This window comes from Heteronotia binoei, chromosome 15, assembly GCF_032191835.1.
Source record: "Heteronotia binoei isolate CCM8104 ecotype False Entrance Well chromosome 15, APGP_CSIRO_Hbin_v1, whole genome shotgun sequence".
Taxonomy (NCBI): domain Eukaryota; kingdom Metazoa; phylum Chordata; class Lepidosauria; order Squamata; family Gekkonidae; genus Heteronotia; species Heteronotia binoei.
The window spans coordinates 11452822-11475763 of NC_083237.1; the positions used below are offsets into that span (position 1 = coordinate 11452822).

General features: G+C 45.8%; 2 protein-coding genes across 2 annotated transcripts; both read left to right on the forward strand.

Moving 5' to 3' along the window:
* The first annotated feature begins 245 nt into the window (after positions 1 to 245).
* LOC132583981 (olfactory receptor 6E1-like) lies at positions 246 to 22373 on the forward strand. The gene is made up of 2 exons (XM_060255744.1): positions 246 to 414; positions 21419 to 22373. Exons 1-2 carry the CDS (start codon positions 383 to 385, stop codon positions 22371 to 22373), a joined length of 987 nt encoding a protein of 328 aa, XP_060111727.1. The 5' UTR covers positions 246 to 382.
* LOC132584546 (olfactory receptor 6M1-like) lies at positions 4462 to 10989 on the forward strand. Its single transcript, XM_060256450.1, has 2 exons — positions 4462 to 5387; positions 10842 to 10989. The coding sequence occupies exons 1-2, from the start codon at positions 4462 to 4464 to the stop codon at positions 10987 to 10989; spliced, it is 1074 nt and encodes a 357-aa protein (XP_060112433.1).
* Positions 22374 to 22942: the final 569 nt, after the last annotated feature.

Sequence of the window (22942 nt, forward strand, 5' to 3'; positions counted from 1 at the left end):
TCTGCAGATGTTTTTTGCCTCTAACTCCCATCAGTCCCAGCCATTGGCCATGCTGGCTGGGGCTGATGGGAGTTGTAAGCAAAAAATATCTGAAGAGCTACCGTTGGCCACCCCTGGTCTACACCAAGGCATGATGGCTCATCACTCAGACTCTTTTAGTTCAGCAAGACTACTTTCAAGTAGATAATGCATACAAATACAGCCTGGGAGGGTAGATTTAGGATGGTAACAGGAAGTGCATCTTCATTTGGAGAGTAATTTAGTTTTGGAATCCCCTGTTGTTTAGTAGCTTAGGAGGCCTCCAAAGGGGAACACAGCAGCCAATTGCATGGAGGAGAGGTCCATCACTGCCTACCTGCCATGATGATGAAATGGAGCCTCTATGTTCAGAGGCAGTAGCACTCTTAATATCAGGTAGGGTTCCCAGGTCCAATTCAAGAGCTATCCGGGTACTTTGAGGGTGGAGCCAGGAGACTTTGGGGTGGAGCCAGGAGCAAGCATAATTGGACTCCAACGGTGAGTTCTGGCCATCACATTTAGAGGTACTGCACACCTTTTAAATGCCTTCCTTTCATTGGAAATAATGAAGGATATGGGCACCTTTTGAGGTGGCTCATAGAATTGGACCCCATGGCCCAATCTTTTTTGAAACTTGGAGGAGATTCAACTTCCTGGTTCAACTGTTTGGAAACGAGATGGAGGAGAGGCACCGGTTGCTATGCTGCAAATTTGGTGCCTCTTACCTCAAAAAACAACCCTCCCAGAGCCTCAGATACTCACAGAATTGGTCTCTATAGGGAACAAGGGAGTGCCCAACAGACATTCCCTTCCCCCCATTTTCTGATGACCCTGAAGCGGGGGGAGGGCCTCCAAAACAGGGATCCCCTGCCTCCGCCTGGGGATTGGCAACAGTTAGGAGGTGAGTATACAGAGAAAGAGGCCTTAGCAGCCATGCAATGGATGTAAAGCTTTTCAAGCTCTTATTTAGAGGGCAAATACCATGGCATTGTCCTCTCCTTCCTTGGATGGGGGCATTTAATCAGTGGATGAGCTGGTCTTGTTGCTTTGATCCTGCCAGGTGATGCCTTTTGAAAAAGTGCTCTTATACATTATATTTGATACCCACTATGACCACCAGGAACATGACAGTTGTGTTTAATTTGATTGACTGGCATTTGAGGGAGGAAATCTGAGCAGAGGACAAGCCCGAGAAAAACTGTGAGCACTGCTTACCAGAAACTGAATCCCAGGTGTCTTGCATTTGAACTTTGGATTGTTTGTGGTTCTTGTTCCTTTGGGAAACTCTCTATGAAACACAGAGGAGGAAAAAGCCCTGATGGGAATTAGTAGCTATGAGTGCTAAAAAGAGATCCGAAGTTACCCTCTGAGTAGCAAGGAAAACTGCAAGATCTTCTCTTACCAGATATTTCTTTCTTCCCCACTCCCCAGAAAAGATAATGCTCAAACCTCACCAGAACAGTGAGAAATTTACTAGGAAAACTTTGAATCAGCATGCTTCATCAAAAGAACACTGATCTTCATTTCGGGGCTGAGCACTAGATCTGCTACTACTTGTAATACCAATTAGGATCTTCCTATGAAATCAGAGTTTTAACACCTGTATCAACCATCCTGTTCCCTAAGACCTAGAATAGAACGTCTTCTGAAACGCCCATCCCTTGTCAGGTTGGTGACCACCATGAAAAGGACTTTCTTGTCCCCAAATTGTTGTCAAATTACATACCTGGGTTCTTTTCAGTAGCTTCAATGGAATATTTCAAGAGGCAAATTATAACAAACTCGCCATTTTAACAATGATGGCATTTCATCCACAACTGCCTTACCTCCTTCAAATGGTTTTATTGTTTGTTTGCTAGCTTGCTTTTGTAAACTGCATTTTAGCTTTGGGATGTGGAATGGTATGATATAGTCCAATCTCATCAGATCGCAAAAGCTAAGCATTGTTGATACTTGCATAGTGGATGGGTGTCCACAGATTCTGTAGAGGAAGGCAATGGTAAACCACTTCTGCTTCTTACTTGACTTGAATGTTCCTTGATGGAATCATCGTAAGTTGGTTGTGCTTTGTCAGCAACGTACATCCACGTTTGAGTTTTATTTCCATCTTGGGAGTTGTTGGGCTGTACAGCTTCTAAGTCATGAAAGAGTATGCAAAATCCTCCAAAAATATTTCTAATAAATTTAGTACAAGAGTAGAGAAAGATTTCCTTTCCTTTTTGTGTTGACAACCAGTGTGGTACGGCGACTAGAATGTCAGGTTAGGATGTGGGAGATCTGAGTTCAATTCTCATTCAGGCATAACTTTGGTCTATCCACCCACAACCTAATCTACCCACCACACAGTGTCATTGCGAGAATAAATCAGAGAATGGGAGAAGTGTGGATGCTATCCTTAGCCTCTTAGAGGAAGGTTGGGATAAAAATTAGGAGGGAGGGAGGAGCTGTGGTAGGTACCCAGCACATTTCAAAGTGCTGCCTACCAGAGGGAAGGTTTTGCCTTATAGAGGCTGGGCTACTGTCTTCTCAAGACAGGACTCACACCACATTCTCTTGTTATAGTGCTGAGTAACTCACGTCACTTGGCATTAATGGTGTCAATGTATGCTTAAATTCAACAACAGCCATTGTATCCAAGATCGTCGGTGGTAGAAAGGGCTGTCACATGATGACCCATATATATATGAACATATGAAGCTGCCTTATACTGAATCAGACCTTTGGTCCATCAAAGTCAGTATTGTCTTCTCAGACTGGCAGCGGCTCTCCAGGGTCTCAAGCTGAGGTTTTCCACACCTATTTGCCTGGACCCTTTTTTGGAGATGCCAGGGATTGAACCTGGGACCTTCTGCTTCCCAAGCAGATGCTCTACCACTGAGCCACCGTCCCTCCCCCTACAAAACAAAAGCAATGAACCTTCAACTTCAAGCCTTAAAAGTCCTTACGCGATGGTACAGGACTCCAGTGCAGTTAGCACACTCATCCTCTATCTCGCCTCTCTGTTTTAAGAATTGTGGCCAGAAGGGCACATTTTTTCACTCTTGGTGGCTATGCCCAGTCATAAATAGCTTTTGGAGGCAAATCTACCAAGAAGTACTAGCTCTCACTTCACACTCTCCACCATTTACGCCTGAATACGCTCTTTTGAATCTTATAGGCACCTCAAACACTTCCGAACCTGTAGAGGAATTGATCTCGCATATGTTTGTGGCTGCTAAATTTGCAATAGCCCTAGTCTGGAAGCAGCAATCTCCTCCCTCACGATGGACTTGGTGGTTGAAATTGTGGGATTATTTTGTTTTCGATAAACTTACTTATGATTTAGACCCCCATCGTTCTCAACAAATTGCTTCCCTGAGTTTTAAGAAAAATGGCGTCCCTTTATAGACAAAGCTGATAACAATATTCCTAGTAACTCTTACCATGCTATACTCATGTCATGTCAATTGTTGTTGTAATTTTGCTCTAAGATGGCCTATGGTGTACGCACCTACTTCCCTGTTCTGTATTGGTACTTGGTGCACGCTTACTGATTTGTTGATGTATTTGTACCGTGTTTCTCAATTCAATAAAGCATTTTAGAAATTGGGAAAAAAAGGGCTGTCAAGTCTTGGATAACTTACAGTGACCCTGCAGGGTTTTCAAGGCAAGAGGGAAACAGAGCTGGTGGTCACCAACCTGACAAGGGATGGGCGTTGCCCGCCTCTGCATCATGACCCCAGGCTTCCTTGTGGTCTCCTGTCCTAGTACTAACCATCTTAGCTTCTGAGATCTCGGCTAGCCTGGGCCATCTAGGGCAGGGCATGTATATGAGAAATGCCTCCTAACCTTGGGGCACTAACACTCTGGGCGTTTTCGCACTCACCTTCAAGTGGCGCGACCACCCTCTTCACAGCGGAGGATCTGCGCGGATTTCGCACAAGAAGCGCTGGAGCAGCCAAAAGAGCCGGAAAGTTCCATCGCGAAAGCCGCTCAAACGGAAACCGCCAAGAAGCAGGAAAACGGTTGAGCGGCTTTCGCGACGGAACTTTCCGGCTCTTTTGGCTGCTCCAGCGCTTCTTGTGCGAAATCCGCGCAGATCCTCCGCTGTGAAGAGGGTGGTCGCGCCACTTGAAGGTGAGTGCGAAAACGCCCTCTCTGTCTCACCTTCCTTACAGGGTTGTTGTGAGTACAAAACAGAGCAGAGAATGGTGTATACCTTCCTGTTTAATTTTTCAACTAACATGTTCATGTGCATCCTCTCTTTCTCACGCACACATATGGAAATCTATTTTTGTCTTTTCTTTGCAAATAAATCTCAGTATTTACGTAGATCTCCGTCAAGGTATCATCTGTCCTTTATGTACCTAGTTAACATCCCTTAATGATTGCACTACAAACTGTGCTTCTTTGTTGTCTTTGGTGCCCCTGACAATCACTTTCTCTTTTTCAGAAGCTTTCGAAATGTCCAAGACAAATGGAACCATCGGTAAAGTCAATGAATTTATTTTGCTAGGATTCGCTGTAGTCTGGCAGGTGGAAATTGTCTTCTTTGCATTGCTGCTTGTTGTCTACCTGCTTACCATCACTGGAAATGTGGTTATTATTACAGCCACTTGGGCTGACCATCGACTTCACAGTCCCATGTACTTCTTCCTTTGCAACCTCTCCTTCCTGGATGCCATGGTGGCCACGGCCATTGCTCCCAAGATGACGAGGGACTTCTTATCCAAGAAGAAGACCATCTCTGTGTCCGGCTGCATCTCTCAGTGTTACTTCTACTTCTTTTTGGGCACCACTGAGTTCATCCTCTTGGCTGTCATGTTCTTGGACCGGTACGTTGCAATCTGCAATCCACTTCGTTATTCCACCATTATGAATGTACGTTTGACAATCCAGTTGCTGCTTGTGTCTTGGGTTGGGGGGTTCCTTTCTGTCCTTTCTCCTATCATTATCATCTCAATGTTGCCTTTCTGTGGTCCCAACATCATTGACCATTTCTTCTGTGACATTGAACCACTGATCAGGCTCTCTTGTGCTGACACTTCCCTCCTGGAGATGATAGAGTTTTCCCTGTCTACCATTGTGTTGTTGAGTTCTCTGATGCTGACAGTGGTCTCCTATGTCTATATCATCACCACCATCCTCCGCATCTCATCCAGCACAGGCCGGAAGAAAACCTTCTCCACTTGTGCCTCCCACATCACAGTGGCCTCTGTCTTCTATGGGAGTGCCATTTTCATGTACATAGTGCCCAACAAAGGGTTTTCCTTTGGCCTCAAGAAAGCAGTGACCCTCCAAACCTGCGTTGTCACTCACTTGCTCAACCCATTCATCTATACCCTAAGGAATCAGCAAGTCAAAGAGGTGCTAAAGCATGCCGTGTCCCGGCTCTCAGCCACCAAGAAGCATCTGAAGAAAAATTCTGGTTAAGTTCTAGGTGCTGATAACATGTTTCTCAGTGGAAAGAGAATAATAGAGTCATAAAATAATGGAGTTGGAAGGCACCTCCAGAGTCATCTCGTCCAACCCCCTGCACAATGCAGGAAATTCACAAATACTGTCCCCTAAATTTACAGGATCCTCATTGCTATCAGATGGCAATCTAGCCTCTGTTTAAAAACCTCCAAGAAAGGAGAGCCCACCACCTCCTGAGGAAGCCTGTTCTACTGAGAAACCACTCTGTCAGGAAGTTCTTCCTAATGTTGAGCTGGAAACTCTTCTGATTTAATTTTAACCCATTGGTTCTACCTTCTGGCACCACAGAAAACAATGAAACATAACAATGGCCATCATTTGAAAAAAAAGGGATCTCCAGCACAAAAGCATTTGATGAGGGATACATCCACATAGAGGGTTTTATCTGCCTTTGCTTCCAAATTGCAGAGGAGCTGGTGGGGGGGGGGGGGGCAGGTGTCCACATCATCCTCTAATCATCGACTTTTCAGACTTTCCCAGTCTTATATATGCCTTTTCTCAAATCTAGTTTGATATGATCTTACCAGAAAGAACGCAGAGCAAGTTAGCTAGCTGTCTGAATGGGAACCTGCATTTTTGCAAAAGTCCTGTCCACACTGGCACCATTTCCCTTCCTGGAGGAAGATAAAGGAGTGTGTGTATTAATCAGTAATTGAAATTATGAAATAGTCAATGATGTTATAATGATCTGTGGCCATGATCCACCACCTTATTTAACGGAAAGGAAAACTAGCATTGTTGGGTTGTTTGCGGTTTTGTCTGATTGTTTTCCCCAGTACTGCCATCAAGAAAATAGAGTTGTTTTAAATTCCCATGCAAATTACATGTACATAAAAAAAAAGTGTATGATACTGAAAATTCCTCCCTCCCTCCCTCCTATGCTTCTTTTGAACTTCCAACATATTTTCATCCTTCAAGCAAGAACTTTAACATTTCCAACACTTAGAAAAAAATAACCATTCAGTTTTAGGTAGGGGTGGAACTCTAGCAGGAGCTCCTTTACATATGTTATGGGCAGTTTTCGTCTTACCGAGAAAACGCCGAACAAGGGGTCAGCAACAAGCGGGTTTATTTTGAATACATGGTTTTGCAAAAGCACGGAGAGAATGCACCTAGAGTAGGGGCAGACTCTGATGTTTGTGTCGCAGCTAGGGTGGCCAGACCGTCCCGGTCTCCCGGGACATTCCCGGATCTGGCCACCCAATCCCGGATCCCGGGCTGCCTATACCGGGACCATTAAAGGTCCCGGTTTAGGCAGCCCCGGAGCCGGTGGGCCGCGGGCGGGGAAGGCGGGGAGTGAGGGAGGGAGCGTCCCTGCGCCTGCGCAGGGCCCCTGCGCACGCGCAGGGACGCTCCCACCCTCACTCCCCGCCTTCCCCGCCCGCGCGCGGGGCCCGGCGGCAGTGGTGGAGGCCTCTCCGTGGCCTCCACTGGTCGCTGGAAGCCCTCCAGAGACTCTGGAGGGCCTCCAGCGACCAGCGGAGGCCGCGGAGAGGCCGCGGGGCACCCGGCGCTGGTCCCGGAAGGCCTTCCAGAGCCTCTGGAAGGCCTTCGGGGACCAGCGCCGGCCAGCGAAGGCTTCCCCGCGGCCTCCGCTGGTCCCTGGAGGCCCTCCAGAGTCTCTGGAGGGCCTCCAGGGACCAGCGGAGGCCGCGGGGAAGCCGCGGGGCACCCGGCGCTGGTCCCGGAAGGCCTTCCAGAGGCTCTGGAAGGCCTTCCGGGACCAGCGCCGGCCAGCGAAGGCTTCCCCGCGGCCTCCGCTGGTCCCTGGAGGCCCTCCAGAGTCTCTGGAGGGCCTCCAGGGACCAGCGGAGGCCGCGGGAAAGCCGCGGAGCAGCCGGCGCTGGTCCCTGGAGGCCTCCAGAGGCCAGCCCCGGCAGTTCCCTCCCTCCCTCGCCGCGAGGCCGCCGCCGGAGGACTCCCCGCCACCGCCGCCGCTGGATCCGCCCCCCTGGAATAAGGTAAGGGGGCCGAAAGCGGAGGGGGGGGCGGGGGGCGGCCTTCCTTTCTTCCCTCCCTCCTCCCTCCCTCCCTTCCTTCCTTCCTTTCTTCCTTCCTTCCTTCCTTCCTTCCTTCCTTCCCTCACTCCCTTCCCTTCCTTCCTTCCTTCCCTCCCTCCCTCCCTCCTCCCTTTCTTCCTTTCTTCCTTCCTTCCCTCACTCCCTTCCCTTCCTTCCTTCCCTCCCTCCTCCCTCCCTTCCTTTCTTCCTTCCTTCCCTCCCTCCCTTGCCTTCCTTCCTTCCCTCCCTCCTCCCTTCCTTTCTTCCTTCCTTCCTTCCTTCCCTCCCTCCCCCTTCCTTCCTTCCTTCCTTCCTTCCTTCCTTCCTTCCCTCCCTCCCTCCCTCCCCCTTCCTTCCTTCCTTCCTTCCTTCCTTCCTTCCCTCCCTCCCTCCCCCTTCCTTCCTTCCTTCCTTCCCTCCTTCCTTCCTTCCTTCCTTCCTTCCTTCCTTCCTTCCTTCCTTCCTTCCTTCCTTCCTTCCTTCCTTCCTTCCCTCCCTTCCTTCCTTCCTTCCTCCCTCCCTTCCCTCCCTTCCTTCCTTCCTCCCTCCCTTCCCTCCCTTCCTTTCTTCCCTTCTTCCCTTCCTCCCTTTCTCCCTTCCTTCCTTCCTTCCCTCCCTCCCTCCTTATGTTGTTATGTGATGCAGAGTGTTGGACTGGATGGGCCACTGGCCTGATCCAACAGGGCTTCTCTTATGTTCTTATGTGACGCAGAGTGTTGGACTGGATGGGCCACTGGCCTGATCCAACAGGGCTTCTCTTATGTTCTTATGTGATGCAGAGTGTTGGACTGGATGGGCCACTGGCCTGATCCAACAGGGCTTCTCTTATGTTCTTATGTGACGCAGAGTGTTGGACTGGATGGGCCACTGGCCTGATCCAACAGGGCTTCTCTTATGTTCTTATGTGACGCAGAGTGTTGGACTGGATGGGCCACTGGCCTGATCCAACAGGGCTTCTCTTATGTTCTTATGTGACGCAGAGTGTTGGACTGGATGGGCCACTGGCCTGATCCAACAGGGCTTCTCTTATGTTCTTATGTGACGCAGAGTGTTGGACTGGATGGGCCACTGGCCTGATCCAACAGGGCTTCTCTTATGTTGTTATGTGATGCAGAGTGTTGGACTGGATGGGCCACTGGCCTGATCCAACAGGGCTTCTCTTATGTTGTTATGTGACGCAGAGTGTTGGACTGGATGGGCCACTGGCCTGATCCAACAGGGCTTCTCTTATGTTGTTATGTGATGCAGAGTGTTGGACTGGATGGGCCACTGGCCTGATCCAACAGGGCTTCTCTTATGTTGTTATGTGATGCAGAGTGTTGGACTGGATGGGCCACTGGCCTGATCCAACAGGGCTTCTCTTATGTTATTATGTGACGCAGAGTGTTGGACTGGAGGGGCCACTGGCCTGATCCAACAGGGCTTCTCTTATGTGACAATACTGACTTTGGTGGACCCAAGCACTGATTCAGTGTAAGGGAGCTTTGTGTTTGTGTCTTCTAGTGCAATTTTGTTCTCAGATCCTGTATTTACTTCATCAGTATATGGGATAAGGCACTTTCTCAACTGTGCTGCATAATGCAGCCTATTTATTTTGTCCTGTTGGCTCTGTTGGCTCTATCTGCGCCACCTTCATCACTTTCGGGGTGTGGATCCCCCAGTGGAGTGGTCTCCCGACTCCCTCCGCCGGCTGTTTCTGATAGCCCTGTGCCCCCTCTTTCATTTGATATGTGTCCCGTGCGGGTGCCACCCTCCCGCCGGGAGATGCCGCAAAATGAGCCCCCTTGAGGCTTATGGCGGCAGGGCTCGGGGGAAGCGAGCTAGACTGCTGTTCTTTTGAGGGGTTATAGAGTGTTTCGAGCCCGTCCCTGTGGCATCGGTCCCATCATTGTGGGGCCCAGGGGGCCGGCGCAGCGGCACGCTGAAGCAGCCTGTCGGTCACTTCCAGGTTCCTGTCCTGCATCTTGACCGGTGTTATTAGTGACAGGCTGCTTCGGCGTGCCGCTGCGCCGGCCCCCTTGGTCCCACAACGATGGGACCGATGCCACAGGGACGGGCTCGAAACACTCTATAACCCCTCAAAAGAACAGCAGTCTAGCTCGCTTCCCCCGAGCCCTGCCGCCATAAGCCTCAAGGGGGCTCATTTTGCGGCATCTCCCGGCGGGAGGGTGGCACCCGCACGGGACACATATCAAATGAAAGAGGGGGCGCAGGGCTATCAGAAACAGTCAGCGGAGGGAGTCGGGAGACCACCCCACTGGGGGATCCACACCCCGAAAGTGATGAAGGTGGCGCAGATAGAGCCAACAGAGCCAACAGGACAAAATAAATAGGCTGCATTATGCAGCACAGTTGAGAAAGTGCCTTATCCCATATACTGATGAAGTATATACAGGATTTGAGAACAAAATTGTTTCCGGCGGTGATATTTGGGGGATTTTTGGGGACGTCACAGGAAGTGCTGTGAAGTCACTTCCTGTTTCCGGCAGGTGACGCGGGGGAAATGATGTCACAGGAAGTGATGCCACTTCCTGTTTCCGGTGGTGGCATGACATCACCGGAAGTGACGTCACCGGAAGTGACGTCACTTCCTGTTTCCGGCGGCGCCCGCACGCTTCGCGCGCACCCCCCCCCCCCCCCCAGTGTCCCTGGCTGGCCTTCAGACATTATGGTCACCCTAGAGTTTACAAAAAAAAAAAGAACCTTGTAAGCTCCTGGAGGATTGGCTACATCAGGGGGTGTGGCCTAATATGCAAAGGAGCTCCTGCTAGAATCACACCCCTGGGTGTGCTTTGTCTGACTAGGATAGCCCAGGCTAGTTGAATCTCATTAGATCTCAGAAGCTAAGCAGGGTTAGCTCTGGTAGGTATTTGGAGAGGAGACCCTCAAGAAAGTCTAGGGCCTTGATAAAGGAGGCAGGCAATGGGAAACCATCTCTGAATGTCTCTTCCCTTGAAAATCCTACAACATTGCCATGAACCATTGGTAACTTGATGGCACGTTCCACCACCACGTTCAGATATCCTGAAACTGAAATAATGCCTGGAATGTCCTGTTCCATTTTGCTCCTGGAATTTTGAGATGCCTGAAGTTCATTGCCCTGAAATGTTAGGAATGTTTCAGGCATTTTCAGCTTTTGGATTCTATAATATAGTGAGTTCAATGCAGAGAGGAGACGTGGTTGCTGTGATCATAACTCTCTTCATTAGTTTAAGCTTGGTAACTTGTAAACTAGAAGACTGAATACTAGGGCCAATGAGGCCAACTATATACAGTTCAAGGTTCCCGTGGTAGAACACCATTGGGTCATTTGAACCAGCCGGGGGCCTCTGATTGGGCCAGGGCGGCAGGGATCCAATGTTTCAGAGTCCCCAAGCTCAGTCCTACAGGCTCCAATGAGCCAGGCAGCAATGGTCATACAGGGACAAATCATGAGTCCACCTACACAACAGATTCTGCTGTTTTTAGTGAACAGTACACCTGGCACCTGGAAGCCAGATCTGCCACCCATTGAAAATATTGATGGTAGACCTCAGGTCCTGATGCAGGAAATACTGATACCCAGTATTCCTGAATCCCAAAACATTTACCCAAAAAGGATTTTCAAAATTACTCCTGAAATGTTGGGCTACTTACCATCTAAAAGCCCTTCTAAGGGGGAAATTACCATCAATTGACAAATCAGGCTCAAAGAATCTTGCTCACTTTCAGCAGTTCCAGGATCCCCAGTCTGCTGCAGTCCCAGAAAGACTTCCTTCAAACTAAGGGGATTTTTCCAGCTAGGGTCTTTGTCAATTCTCTTATAAACCCCCTGCTATCCCACTGGCAAAAAGAGGGCTCTTTGACAGAGGACATCAATTTCAAGGCAGGAATGACTAAAGCTGGAGACCAGAGTGACTTGGCTCAGGGTCCTGATTCACCTTTCTACCTGAACCCAGCTTCAGAGCATCTCCTTCTTGAGAACTCCATAGAACAGGATCTAATTAACTCTTTCACAGCCCTCCCATCTACATAACAACTTGCAATCACAATTAAACTCAAAGTGTTGAGGGAAAAACTTTTGAAAACAAAAAGTGATCACACACAAGTATCTAACCTGCTCATGATGCCCAACACTCTTGAGAATGGTTCAGCTTTATCAGTCCCTCTAACTCCTCTCATTTCTATGGAGGTAGACCAAAGAAAAACAGGAGTAAACCACTCACCCTTCCAACAAGTGAATCCTGAAGAGAAGACTGATTTAATTTCCACCACAGAAGGCAAATTGGATCTCAAGGAGAACCTTGAGTCATCAACACAAGCTGAAGTTCATACGTCTCCAGTAATGGCTGAGAACCCCCTTCTGAGCAGCAATAGTGAGATTGTGTGGCCAAATACGAGTCAACTAATTAAGAACATCTCGAGCGGCTTGGGTAATGGATCTGTGTTTCATGATACCAATGGCACCCTTGAACAACTTACTAGAGAAGACTGATTCACCACCCCTTTCATACTCTCGCCATCCAAACCCTTCACCATTCTGGATATTAAGATCGTATCCTGGAATGTGGCCGGCTGGCAAAATAAGGCTAAGGATGCTGAGTTTATAAGATATCTTAAGGGGTTTGATGTTATACTACTACAAGAAACCTGGACTCCACACCAGATCCAACTAGAAGGGTACAAGTCCTTTTCCCTCCCAGCCTTCAAGAGTAATACAAGGGGTCGTTTTCAAGCAGGTTTGTCTATACTTGTCTCCTCACATTTTGCCTTGGAACACATCACTCTACAGGCAAACATCTCTATGGTGCAGATCATCAAGCTTCTCCTCAAAAAATTCTTCTTAATTATTGTGAATGTATATGTACCACCCTCTCTAGATAAGCTAACTCTTTTGCAATATTGGGAACACTTGGCCACACTCATGGAGGAATTAGAGAGGAAATTTCCAACTATAGAAATAATTCTAGTGGGCAACTTTAATGCTAGGGTAGGGAAGGACTGTAGTATATTTTTTAAAGCCCTTGATTTTAACCAAGACGACACCCTTCTACCCATTTTCTCCTATCCAATATACTCCAAGGATAGCCGTCTAAATTCAGCAGGCATCTGTCTTACCAAATTCTGTATGTAATACAACAGAATTTGGTTAAACTGTTTGATTGGCTACCCAAATTCAGGAGAATTCACCTCTGTCTCCCTGAGGGGCTGTAGCGTAATTGATTACATTTTAATCTCTCCTTTATTGAAACCTTATGTCAAAGATTTTACATTGGGGAATTTTATTATTAGTTACCATTTTCCCCTCATTTTGACTCTTCAAATTGGTCCTCACATTTATCCCTCCTGTAACTTGTCCTTGCAACCTTACAAAACTGACTTATTGCCCAGAATTCCATGGAACGATCTCACAGTTTGGAAAACCCAACAGCTCTTCAGATCTGGTCCCACTGTAGAATACAGATCCTCTTTAATATGTGCACCTGACCCTAATGACCCTAATGTATCTGTATCAACTTACAATTCTTTAACATCTTATATCTCTGAATCACTGAGTGTCAGTTCAGGGTGCCCAAGCAGAGGTGCAACTTCTCTAGTAAATTCTACACACCGATGGTTCGACAGAGAATGTAAAGAAACAAAAACTCTTCTGTGTAAAGTTTACAACCAATACCGCAATTCAAAAGCCCTGACCTTGCCATCACAATACTTTGTGCTTAAGACTCAGTTGCACCACCTTATCACAAAAAAAGAGGCGCAATTATATTAAAACTCCATGGGAAGTGCATCCCGGGCCGATGACCCATCTATGTCTGCCATTTCCTCTTATGTTTGGTTTCAGCACTTCTCAGTTCTGTTCCATCAAGATCTAACTTGTGCTGAACCATCTGATTTTCCTCTAGCCAATTTACCTGACTGGCCTCCTGTCCCTCCAGAGGAAATAAAAGAATTAATTACACAACTGAAATTAGGAAAGGCTCCTGGCCCAGATGCCATTTCCTCCGAAATCTTAAAATTAGACCCAGACTGGTGGGCTTCTCCCCTTGCATCTCTGTTTACAATTGTAGATCGAACTGGCATAATCCCCTTGGCATGGTTGAATGCAATAGTGGTCCTGCTATACAAAAAAGTTGATCACACTAACCCTGCCAATTACAGGCCGATTAGCCTACTCTCCATCATTGGCAAGCTTTACTCCAAACATCTATTAGTCAAGCTCAATCTCTGGAGGTTGCAGGAAAAAATTCTAGGCCCTGAACAGTTGGGCTTCTGCAAAGGGAAGACCACTTTAGACCACTGCATTACCCTATCCCATCTAGTCAACAAGTACACTGTGCATAATAACCAGAAATTATTTGTTGCTTTTTTAGATTTAAAAGGCGCATTTGATTCAGTTGACAGGGACCTCCTCTGGATTCAGCTAGATAAACGAAACATGGATAAAAGACTACTTATGCTTATTAAGAGATTACGCACTTCTACCACCTGCCAGATCAAATGCTCATTAGCAGGCAACCTAACATCAAAGATTGCTGCCAATAAAGGTGTCAAACAGGGTTGCATTTTGGCTCCCTTTTTATTCAATCTTTTCCTTAATGACCTGGCTATTCAGTTGTCTGGTCCTGACTGCCATAGTCCAAAACTCGGTGCATTACATGTACCCTTGTTACTTTATGCTGACGATACGGTGCTGTTGTCCTGCTCTAGAGTGGGCTTAAGACGTCTGTTGTCCTGTTGTGTTCTGTATTTTACTAGTAATAAGCTCCAGCTCAATTATGAGAAGTCCAAAATCTTAGTTTTCTCAAAAAAGTGGAGACTTTACAAATGGGTTATTGATGGTAAAGAGATAGAGCAAGTCAAGTATTTTAAATACTTAGGTGTTTATTTTCAATATAATGTGACTTGGTCTACCCATCACAAATATGCAGTGAAGATAGCTAACATCAGTGCATCTGCCATAGCTCGCTTTTTTTTATGGCAGAGGTAACCAATTTGTGCCAGCTGCCATACAAATATTCAAAGCCAAAGTGATTTCACAACTTCTGTATGGCATCCCAATCTGGATTGGATCTTATGAAGGTGCTATCGAATGTGTCCAATCCAAATTCTTGCGTAAAATTCTGGCCATGCCAAAATGTGTCCCATATGCAGTTATCTGCTTAGAAACTGGCATGTCCTTAATGGTTACTAGTGCATGGCTCATGACCTTCAAATTCTGGCTATGCTTGCACTACAACTCTGAACCGGGGAGCTATATCTCTAAAATGCTCTCTGAATTTAATTTGTCAAATTGGTCAGCACAAATTGAGAGAAAAATAAAAACAATGGGTTTATCCCTAGAACTATTGTCCATGCTGTCCTTCACCACTGCAGTCCAACAAATTAAAAACAGGTTGCTAGATATTGAGCGCCAAGACCTATACAGTCTGGCTAAGAAAACTTGAGTTTTGAGATCTCTCTTAGTACTGGGAAAATGGCCTCATATCTATCCGTCTTGCAAGTGCCACAGCAGCGTAGAGCTTATTCCCTTGACAAATGCAACGCCATGCCCTCTGCCACTCTTTATGGCAGATTTACCAAGTCAGTCTACTCAGTCAGATACTGTCTCTGTAAGCAAACATGTGTGAAGTCAGTTACTCATATTCTTCTTTATTGTAATTTGTATACAGATCTTCGTCACATCCTCTATTAGTTAGCATGGTTGATTGTTCTGATGCACTTAAGGTCTATAAGCTTTTGAACGATACTTCATCTAGTGTCACTGAGAAAGTGGCTAAGTTTCTTTGTTCTGTTTTAAAGGCACGTCAGAGGATCTCATAGAAATATGCTTTTCCTGATGTATATGTATGCAATCGTTCCATTTTATCTTTTTTAAAACCAATTTGCTCTGATATATACATCTATATATTTTATGCCAATAAAGGCTAACTTGACTGGACTTGACCATAACCATGGTCTTTCTGAAATACCAAAATAAAATTAAAATGATTTTTTTAAGTAGTAGAATAAGAAGATAAGAAGATATTGGATTTGTATCCTGCCCTATACTCTGAATCTCAGAGTGGTCACAATCTCCTTTACCTCCCCCCCCCCACCACCACAACGGATCCTATGAGGTGGGTGGGGCTGAGAGGACTCTCACAGCAGCTGCCCTTTCATGGACAACCTCTGCCAGAGCTATGGCTGACCCAAGGTCATTCCAGCAGGTGCAAGTCGAGTGAGGAATCAAACCCGGTTCTCCCAGAAAAGAGTCCGCACAATTAACCACTACACCAAACTGGCTCTCTTAATGTACAACCCCTATTCATTTTGTAAGTGGCAGAATTATTTTTTCTAAACTTTGTTGCAAGAAAAATTAAATACATTCTTTTGCACTTTGATTTTTTGATTTAAAATCAGAAGTTATTTCTTACACAGATGGGCTTCCTTTTAAAAATGTGCGCATTACCAGCTATATTATAAGTTCAAATGAGTTTAACAATCAGTAATCATTGCACTGAATTAAGAGACAGATGCAGTCCACTCCTGTATGTCATTACTCAGTAAAAAGTAATCTCAAGTCCATGTGGATAGGATTGATGCTTTAATTGTACAGAGAATTATTGTGGTCTCTTGTCACTCACACCACCATAACCTTGGAGCTACAGCTGCACAATCTCACCACCATAATACCTTTAGGACCATAACATGCTACCACTAATATCTTAAACAAACTAACAATTTAAGTATATAAAAATCCCATTGAAATAAAGGTTTTCATTGGCAGTAGTGTTCCGTAGTTTCTTTTACACTCAGGGGTCATTTTGTAGAAAAAGAGGTGCCAGATCTCATTAGCACAACTCATTTGCATACGTCACACATTCCTCACATCACCGGCAGGTATACTAAATAATATCAGTTCAACATCTACCTTAAAACGCTTCTTGGGTTCTAATTGTCATAATAAAACCTTACTCCCATCATACTTTTAAAATTACTTTCTCCTATGTGGCCACAGAGGTATGATGGAGATTTCCATCTGTCTGCTTTCTATGTGTTGTTTCCCTATTTTTTTGGTGGAGAAAAATATTAGAAAATGTCAAATCTTAACGAGTTCAGCAAAATTCTCACAAGGGGTTTGGAAAATGGAGCCCCAAAGCAAGTATTAGGGGGTGAAAGAAAGAGCACAATAACATTTAGAGATTCCAGAGCTCTGCTCCTGTGAGTGCCTGCCCAAAATGACTTACTGAATATGAAAACTTGGAAATTGATGGCTTCCAAATGCTATGAATCTTGACTAGCTTGTGCATACATATTTTCACAGAGCCTCATGGGATTTGTAGTTTATGTCACTTTAATGACTTGACTATCACACCAGGAGGAAGAGTAATTTTTCCCTACTAGACATCTGCAAAAGCAGCTTTTTGCTTCAAAACATAGTGAGAAAATAAAACTGCCTACAAATGTTACAGCACAGATGCTAAACTGCTTCGTTTGATGTTCAAATTGGGCAATCAACAGGGAAGAGGCTTGGCTCACACAATGGTTATAAATGTTCACTACAAAGATTTCAATGTGCCTAATTTATGCATCGCTACTTTCGGACAACTTCGCTACTACACATATTGGGAGGATTATAAACAATGTGCGGTCACAATGTCTCCATGAATTTCCCAGCCCAGATTTGGCAGAACTACCTATTGCACCCTTCCACCAAGTCATGCTCCAACAGCAGAATACTCCCTTCAACGAATAAAGACCTTTCTCTGTCAGAAAAGCCATTCTCCACTGGAGGAAGTCTTTTTCTGTAGAAGAGTATCATAGGATCCAAGTAAGTGAAAGGGAGAAGGAGGAAGAGGAGGAGAAGGAGAAGGATAAGAAAGAGGAGGAGGAGAAGAAAAAGACATCCCCATATCACTGGCTGATCAGTGTCAGAGGACACTTTTTCAAAACACATCCCAACAAATATTGAACATCAAAAATCTACAGAGGAGGACTTTAAGGAGTCCTGTTTAGGTTACAGAACTGCTATCTCATCCTGACCTGCAATCCCATAGACGATACACAAAAGAACTATGGAAATATCCAGGCTAAAATAATATAGTAGCAACATATCTTTAGATGCATAGTAAATATTAAGCTCCTTAAAGAAGCTAAAATAATGTCCCTTGTGTACCATCAACACCAAGAAGATCACCTCCCTTGGGCTTTGCAAAGGGGCATGATTAGGGAGACACAATGATTGAATCAGACTGCTTCCATATATACTTCTGATACAAAGAGAATAAATGGTTATGACAAAGAGGCAGGTTTTCCTACTTTGTGAGCCAAGAAACTAAGTAATCTCCTAAAACACCCTTAGGATTCAGAAAGGTACAGGCTCAGAAAACAGATGTAAAGAGTGATTTTGTTGATTCACAGTGTTTGTCAACAGGGGAGGGTCAGGGTTTTTTCCCAGTGAATTCGTTAATTTAAGACACCTCCTTCTGTGAAGAGAAGATCATGCCACTTTTGATTTGTTTGCAATAAAATTATTGTATAGCCTGTAATGCAGAGATGCTAGGAGCTTGCCTGCATGTGCAGGCATAAAAACCTAGGGTTAGATTTAGCTACCTTTTGGTCACTCGAGCCTGCCCGATTCCCCTCTGTGCTACATCTCACGTGCCTTTTACATGCAAGTCCTCAGATCCCCAATGTAGCATTTTTTAGTTGGACAGACAGAACCCCTTGTTTTGACAGCAGAAAAGGTGGCTGGATCCAACCCTTTAGGCGGAAGAATGCAGGAGACCAGAACAAGAGTGTCCTCTGTCAAAAATGGATAGCCAGTGGTGAGTATTTTGCAACAAGCCTTGAGACTTAGTGAGAAAGGTGAGCTATAAAGCAAGTGAAGAAATAAATGAAAGCTCTCACTTCTGAGTGCTGGATCAGAATCACTCGGTATGTTATGTTTTGTGGTGGGAAGGAAATTAGAGAATACATGATACACTGTGAGGATGCCATGCCAGTCTGCAAAATCAAAAAAGAGTCCAGTGGCATCTTTAAAAAAATAGCATTTATTCAAGCAGAGGCTTCAAACACAATGATGTAAATCTATCAGGCTTGATTTAGATAAACGGGAAGAGTTTACAAAGAGAGACTGTGTGAGCAAAGAGAGAAGTATGCCTGCATATGAAAGCTTACATTCTGAATAAAACTTTGTTGGTCTTAAAGGTGCGGCTGGACTCCTACTTTGGTTTAAAGCGAGGCGCAGTCCAAAGGGTCCACTCAGACCATGATTGTGAAGTTTTCAGCAGTTGCGCTAGTCAAAATATAAAACCTACAAGGCTGTGAAATAAAACAAGGTGATGCAATTGAAAGTCAACAGTGGTAGAACTCTAGTAATTGCCCTGAATTGGATGGCCCAGGCTAGCCCAGCCTTGTCAGCTGTTGGAAGCTACGCGCCATGTTGTTAGTACTTGGTGAGTACTCAGATGAGAAACCACCGAGGAAGTCCAGCATTGCTATGTACCTCTTATCCACCTCGTACCTGGACAACTCTATGGGGTCACCATAAGACAACTGCAGCCTGATGGCACTTTAAACTTGTAGCTATAGTAATCAATAATCAAAAGGGGGTGGGAGAAGCAAGATGTTGACATTTATAGTAGATAAGAAATATCAGCTTCCTTTGAAGGCCTGCCTTTCGATGTTGGATTTATTGCTCTTTTCATATATGCAAGTGTCACAAGGTGGGATCGTGCTGTCATAGATGCAAACTCTCTCAGTTCTTTAATTAAAATATTTATTTGATATTGCTCCTTGAATTTAATAGGTTATAATACTGCTAAACGCCTTGATTTAATTTAGCCATTTTTTCCCCCTTTTCGGCCACACATTGAAGTGCTAAACAGTGCCTTTAGAATCAGTTATATTATATCATGCCTCGAAAGATAAACTCTTCACCCTTTAGTTTCTCAGCATGATGAGTTTAAATGTCAGATGTATGTCCATTGATTTGTTTGAGCAAACATGGAACCCATGTAGAGAGAAGGAGGGCACTGCTGACACATGATGACATTTTTTTACACCAGAGAATGAGCCACTGGACAAGCCAGAGATAGAAGAGCTGATATGATTTGGTCCTGAATGCTTACTGGGACAAAGTTACCATCTTGGTTTATTGCAGGGGCTGGTCCCTGAGTCTCTGTGTTAGCTATGTACGCAAGTGCTGTCAACTTGACAACTGATTTGTGGCAATCCCAGCAAGGGACGTTCAAGGCAAGCGAGAAGCAGAGGTGGTTTGACTTCCTTTACAGAACCTTCTTCTCTGGCCTCACAACCAAGTACTGACCCTGCTTAGCTTCTGAGAACTTATGAGATCGGGCTATACTATACCATTCCTCCTCCCCTCCTCTCCACGTATCTCTTTTAAATTGTGCGTTATGGTTGGTGCGTTGAACATATGAAGCTGCCTTATACTGAATCAGACCCTCAGTCCATCAAAGTCAGTACTGTCTACTCAGACTGGCAGTGGCTCTCCAGGGTCTCAAGCTGAGGTTTTTCACACCTATTTGCCTGGACCCTTTTTAGTTGGAGATGCCGGGGATTGAACCTGGGACCTTCTGCTTACCAAGCAGATGCTCTTCCACTGAGCCACCGTCCCTCACCTGACTGGCAGCGGCTCTTCAGGGTCTCAAGCTGAGGTTTTTCACACCTATTTACCTGGACCCTTTTATAGCTGGAGATGCCGGGGATTGAACCTGGGACCTTCTGCTTACCAAGCAGATGCTCTTCCACTGAGCCACCGTCCCTCACTTGACTGGCAGCGGCTCTCCAGGGTCTCAAGCCGAGGTTTTTTACACCTATTTGCCTGGACGCTCTTATAGCTGGAGATGCTGGAGATTGAACCGGGGACCTTCTACTTACCAAGCAGATGCTCTACCACTGAGCCACCATCCCTCCCCTTGTTTTAGGTTAAGGAGCTGTTTGTAAGAGGAAAGGTCAGCTATTGTATATATTCAGAAGACTGTTGGTAATGCATTGGAAAGGTATTCAGCTCAGTGACGTAGCCAGAATTTTAAAAGGTAGGGGGGGGTTAAAAAGTTGGGGGGAACCCTTTCCCATCCACTACGGGGCTTGCTGCTTCTTCAAAGCTTTCTGGGGTAGGGACAAAAGCTGGAGGCTCTGAAAGTGGCCAAGTCGAGGCAGCTGACCCTAAAACTCTGGAGTCAAGAAGAGACTGCACCTTGCATGCAAGCGGGGGGGGGGGGTTCCTTCCACCTCCTTCTCCCCCACCCTGGCACTTTGCAGCCAGCAGCTCCGTCATTCCTCCCCCTTTCCCAGCCCATTTTGAGTGGCTTCCTCCACCTCTCACTCCTCCACCTCCCTTCTCTCTGCTTCTTCTTTTGCTGCTGCACTGGACTGTGCCCTTCTCAGCTCACCCAGCTCCAGCTGTCGCTGATGATTCTTTGCTGGCTCAACCATGATGAGAGAGGGGGGGGGGGTCAGGCTGTGCCCCCACAGGCCCCTTTGTGGCTACAAGCCTGATTCAGCTGCGTCCTGCAGGCATTCAGTTCTTATTTCCTTGCGTGTCTGTCTTGTAATTGGCTACTCCTGTGTAGCAACCTCACTTTGATTTTTATAACAACTTTGTAGCAGCCTTATGCTTTAAGCAGTTTCTCTGTATTCTACTATTGGTGTCCAAATCAATCATTCAGTTCTTAATTATATTCAGGGCTTTTCTTTTCTTTTTTTTGTAGCAGGAACTCCTTTGCATTTTAGGCCACACACCCCTGATGTAGCCAATCCTCCTGGAACTTACAGTAAGCCCTGGAATAAGAGCCCTGTAAGCTCTTGGAGGATTGACTACATCAGGGGGTGCGGCCTAATATGCAAAGGAGTTCCTGCTCCAAAAAAAGCCCTGATTCTATCGGCAATGGTCATGGTGGTTGAATTAATATTATCCATAAAATACAACAGTAACAACTAATTTATTTTCCTTTCAGGGAGGTGCCGAAAAAGATGAACAGCACCCCAGTGAGGGAATTCATACTTTTGGGCTTTACAGACAATCATAAGCTTCAAGTTGTACTCTTTCTCCTATTGATGGGAACATATCTGTTGACTATATCCGGGAACGTGGTGATCGTTGCGATCACGCTCTCCAGTCGCCGTCTCCACACTCCAATGTATTTCTTCCTCCGAAATTTTGCGCTCTTGGAGGTTGGATTCACCACTGCCCTCATCCCCAAAGCACTGGCCCACTTGGCCACGGGGCAGAGGACGATCTCCATCAGTGGCTGCTTCACGCAATGTTTTCTGTATTTTACCTTGGGGACAACGGAGTTCTTCCTGCTGGCGGTCATGTCATTTGACAGATACGTGGCCATCTGCCACCCTCTTCGTTACGCCACCATAATGAGTGGTCAACTCTGTTCCCTGCTAGTAGGTTGCTCTTGGGTTGGGGGCTTGTTGCTAATCCTGGGCCCAGCAATTGCTTTATTTCAGATGCCATTTTGCGGCCCAAACACTATAAACCATTTTTTCTGCGACAATGGACCGCTGATCAAACTCGCCTGTGTAGACACAATTCTGATGGAACGCGTGGATTTCTTCATTGCCACGTTCTCTCTCATTGGAACTTTGGCAGTGACTGTCATTTCCTATGCCAACATTATTTCTAGCATTTTGCGCATCCCATCGACTCAAGAGAGGCAGAAGGCTTTCTCCACTTGCTCCTCCCATATTATTGTTGTGTCCTTGTTCTATGGCAGCTGTATCTTCATGTACGTGAGGCCTTCCCAAAGCGAAGGGTTTGGTTTCAATAAAGGAGTCTCCATTTTAAACACTGTGGTGACACCTTTGTTGAACCCCTTTATCTACACTCTCAGAAACAAACAAGTACACGAAGCTCTCAGAGATGCCAAAAGAAAGATATGTATTAGAAATCGGAAACACTGATGAATGGATAAAAGAAAGCAGGAAAGGATTGTCAGAAGTCTCCATGAAGCTCATCCAGATCTCTCGGTAGTGTAGCTTTTTTCTGGTTTTGTGTCAGGGTTCTATGTCAAGTATCAAGTCAAAGGCTTTGAAAGGGAATTATTTTTCCAACATTATGAAACAACACTATCCATACTCCCTCTGGGCATATTCAAAGTAGATCTCCTTTGATGGCCCCTTTATTTATGACCACTGATGCTTCAGGGTCAATTCCAGGTTCCTGGAGGCAGGTGACTGCGATATTTGTTAGAAGAAAAGACTGGTGATGTTTTTTGCTCTGTCCTCCAAGACTACAAACACCATAGAGCAAGCTAGATAGCTCCTTCCTGTCTGCCCTGCTTTCACTCACCCTCTCTAATCAATAGAATGTAATTTCAGGGAACTTCCTTCCTCTTTGTTCTCTTCCTGTTCCTTTTTCTTCCCTGCATGCATCAGGAGGAACATCATGGTGTCTCTCTGCCTGATCTGAACTAAGCAGATGGTCTACTATCAATCCAAAGCCATCCATAGCTAGAATAGATAGCCACTCT

Excerpts from the sequence above, each read along its gene's own strand:
- LOC132583981 (XM_060255744.1), top strand. The coding sequence starts at position 383 with ATGTTCAGAGGCAGTAGCACTCTTAATATCAG. Across the intron at positions 415-21,418 it reads AGTAGCACTCTTAATATCAG|GGAGGTGCCGAAAAAGATGA; the intron begins GTAGGGTTCCCA and ends TTTTCCTTTCAG.
- LOC132584546 (XM_060256450.1), top strand. The coding sequence starts at position 4,462 with ATGTCCAAGACAAATGGAACCATCGGTAAAGTCAATGAATTTATTTTG. Across the intron at positions 5,388-10,841 it reads CTAAAGCATGCCGTGTCCCG|AGTCCCCAAGCTCAGTCCTA; the intron begins GCTCTCAGCCAC and ends CCAATGTTTCAG.